Source organism: Ursus maritimus, unplaced genomic scaffold (assembly GCF_017311325.1).
Source record: "Ursus maritimus isolate PB19 unplaced genomic scaffold, ASM1731132v1 scaffold_49, whole genome shotgun sequence".
Classification (NCBI taxonomy): Eukaryota; Metazoa; Chordata; class Mammalia; order Carnivora; family Ursidae; genus Ursus; species Ursus maritimus.
The window spans coordinates 169,221-171,273 of NW_024426652.1; the positions used below are offsets into that span (position 1 = coordinate 169,221).

The 2,053-nt window shown below is 38.7% G+C and overlaps 1 protein-coding gene across 1 annotated transcript; it reads right to left on the minus strand.

Annotated features, from left to right (window-relative positions):
* Positions 1-883: 883 nt before the first annotated feature.
* On the minus strand, positions 884-1,834 carry LOC103681506 (olfactory receptor 11G2-like). Its single transcript, XM_008711100.2, has one exon. It carries the CDS (start codon positions 1,826-1,828, stop codon positions 884-886), a length of 945 nt encoding a protein of 314 aa, XP_008709322.2. The 5' UTR covers positions 1,829-1,834.
* Between the last annotated feature and the right edge of the window lie 219 nt (positions 1,835-2,053).

Below are 2,053 nucleotides of genomic sequence, written 5' to 3' on the forward strand. Positions count from 1 at the left end.
ATCCTCTCTTCCCAAGTGCAACCTTTGTTAGGCTTCATATCTATCCTTTGAAAGCATAGTCTATCCTTTTTAAACAAAAATGCACAAATTTATAATTTTATACATAAATGACAGCAATACATCATTTATTCACTTAACAATATAACTTGTAAGTTATTTCATATCTGTACATTTAAACTTCTCATTTAAAAAATGTTGTATCATTTGCCATTGCATGGGCACATCATAAATTACCTAAACAGGTCTCAATAAATGGGCATTTAAGGGGTTTCTAGTAATTTGCTATTACAACGCTGCAACAATGAATAGTCTTCTGCATGCATATTTTCACGTATGTATGACTGTATGTGTAGACGAGGTATTTAGGAGTGAGTGTAATTTCTGGGTTAATGGATAACGTGCATTTTAAAGTTTGTTAAATTGTTTGTGATTTGTTCTAAGTAGAAGTTGTACCAGTTTACATTTCTATCAGTAATATATATATTTCTCCCTCCTTGGATGAAAGACTATTTGATGGCTGCATATCTGAATGGCAAAAATGTTTTCTTATAGCTTATTAGGTATTTCTTTATGAGTAGAAAGAGTAGCTCTTTAAAAAATAAAAAAAGATTTTTCTGTGCATTATAAAGTTATGACCAGAGCAGGTGACCAAATTTCCATTCTCCAGCTTCTTCATCTATAAAATGAGGGAATTGGATAATGTTTCTGAGTCCTTTCTTGCTCTGAAGATTCTAGGAAAAGTATAAACACCCACAATGAATAAGTTCAATGATAAGGTTGAACAATTCTCAGAGTGGTATTGGTTATTAATTTTTTTCACCTGAAAAAGTATGAAGGTAGGCCAGTTACCCAAAGATATTTTTTTTTACCAAGGTCAAAATTTTTATATTCCTAGAAATTTCTGCAGGGCATATTTCATATCTTTGTTCCTCAAACCATAGATCACTGGGTTAATGAGTGGGGTTCCTACAGAATAGAACAGGGTCACAAGCTTCTGCATCCCAGATTCATGTTCAGATGTTGGGCTCAGATACATGACCATCACTGAGCCATAGAACAATGAAACCACAGCCAGATGGGACCCACAGGTGGAGAAAGCTTTTCTTTGTCCACCTGCTGAAGGCACCCTCAACACAGCTCTCAGGACCAGAGCATAGGACACCATGATGCAGAGGAAAGGAATAAATAAGAGCAAGGAACTTAATATCATCCAAAAAAACTCCATTACTGAGGCTCTGGCACAGATGAGTGCTAATAGGGGACCTGGATCACACAGGAAGTGGTCAATGATCCTGGATCCACAGAAGGACATTTGAGAAATAACAATGATAGGGACTGGGAACCAGAGGAATCCAAGTATCCAGCAACTGACCACAAGATTGGTGCAGAGACGTCCTGTCATAATGGTTGGATAATGTAGAGGCCGGCAGATGGCAAGGTACCGATCAAATGCCATAATAGCCAAGAAAAAGCATTCTGTAGAACCCAAGGAGAAGAAAAAGTAGAACTGGAGAAAGCACCCAGAGAAGGAGATGACCTTGGTATCAGAGAGGAAGTTGGCCAACATGACATACCAGATCTCTAGGAAGGAGAAGTTGGTGAGCAAAATGTACATGGGAGTGTGGAGTCTCTGATCCCAGTACACAGCACAGATGATAGACCCATTGCCCATGCGGGTCAGGAGGTAGAGAAGGGAGAAGAGCAGAAAGAGGAGGATCTGCCCTTCCCTGGGGCAAGGGAAGCCCAGGAGGATGAAGCCAGTGATGGTGCTGGAGGTGTTGGGGGTGTTGGAGATTTTCATGTATCTGGGAGAGATGAAAGAACCCATAATTACTGAATATTCCTGGAACAGCAGCAGGACTCCATTTTCTTTGTCCAAAGAAGAAACTGAGATTAGTTTATTCATTGTGAATTCAATATGTATTGAGTGTTTACTGTTTGGTAGGTATTTTTTTATAGATACTGGAGATATAGCAGTGAACAAAATAGATTAAAAATCCCTATTGCATTTAGCTTATCCCAGGTAGAAGAATGCAGTGTAGACTGACACTAT

Bases quoted from the DNA above. Each gene is read 5' to 3' on its own strand.
- LOC103681506 (XM_008711100.2), bottom strand. From the start codon at position 1,828: ATGGGTTCTTTCATCTCTCCCAGATACATGAAAATCTCCAACACCCCC.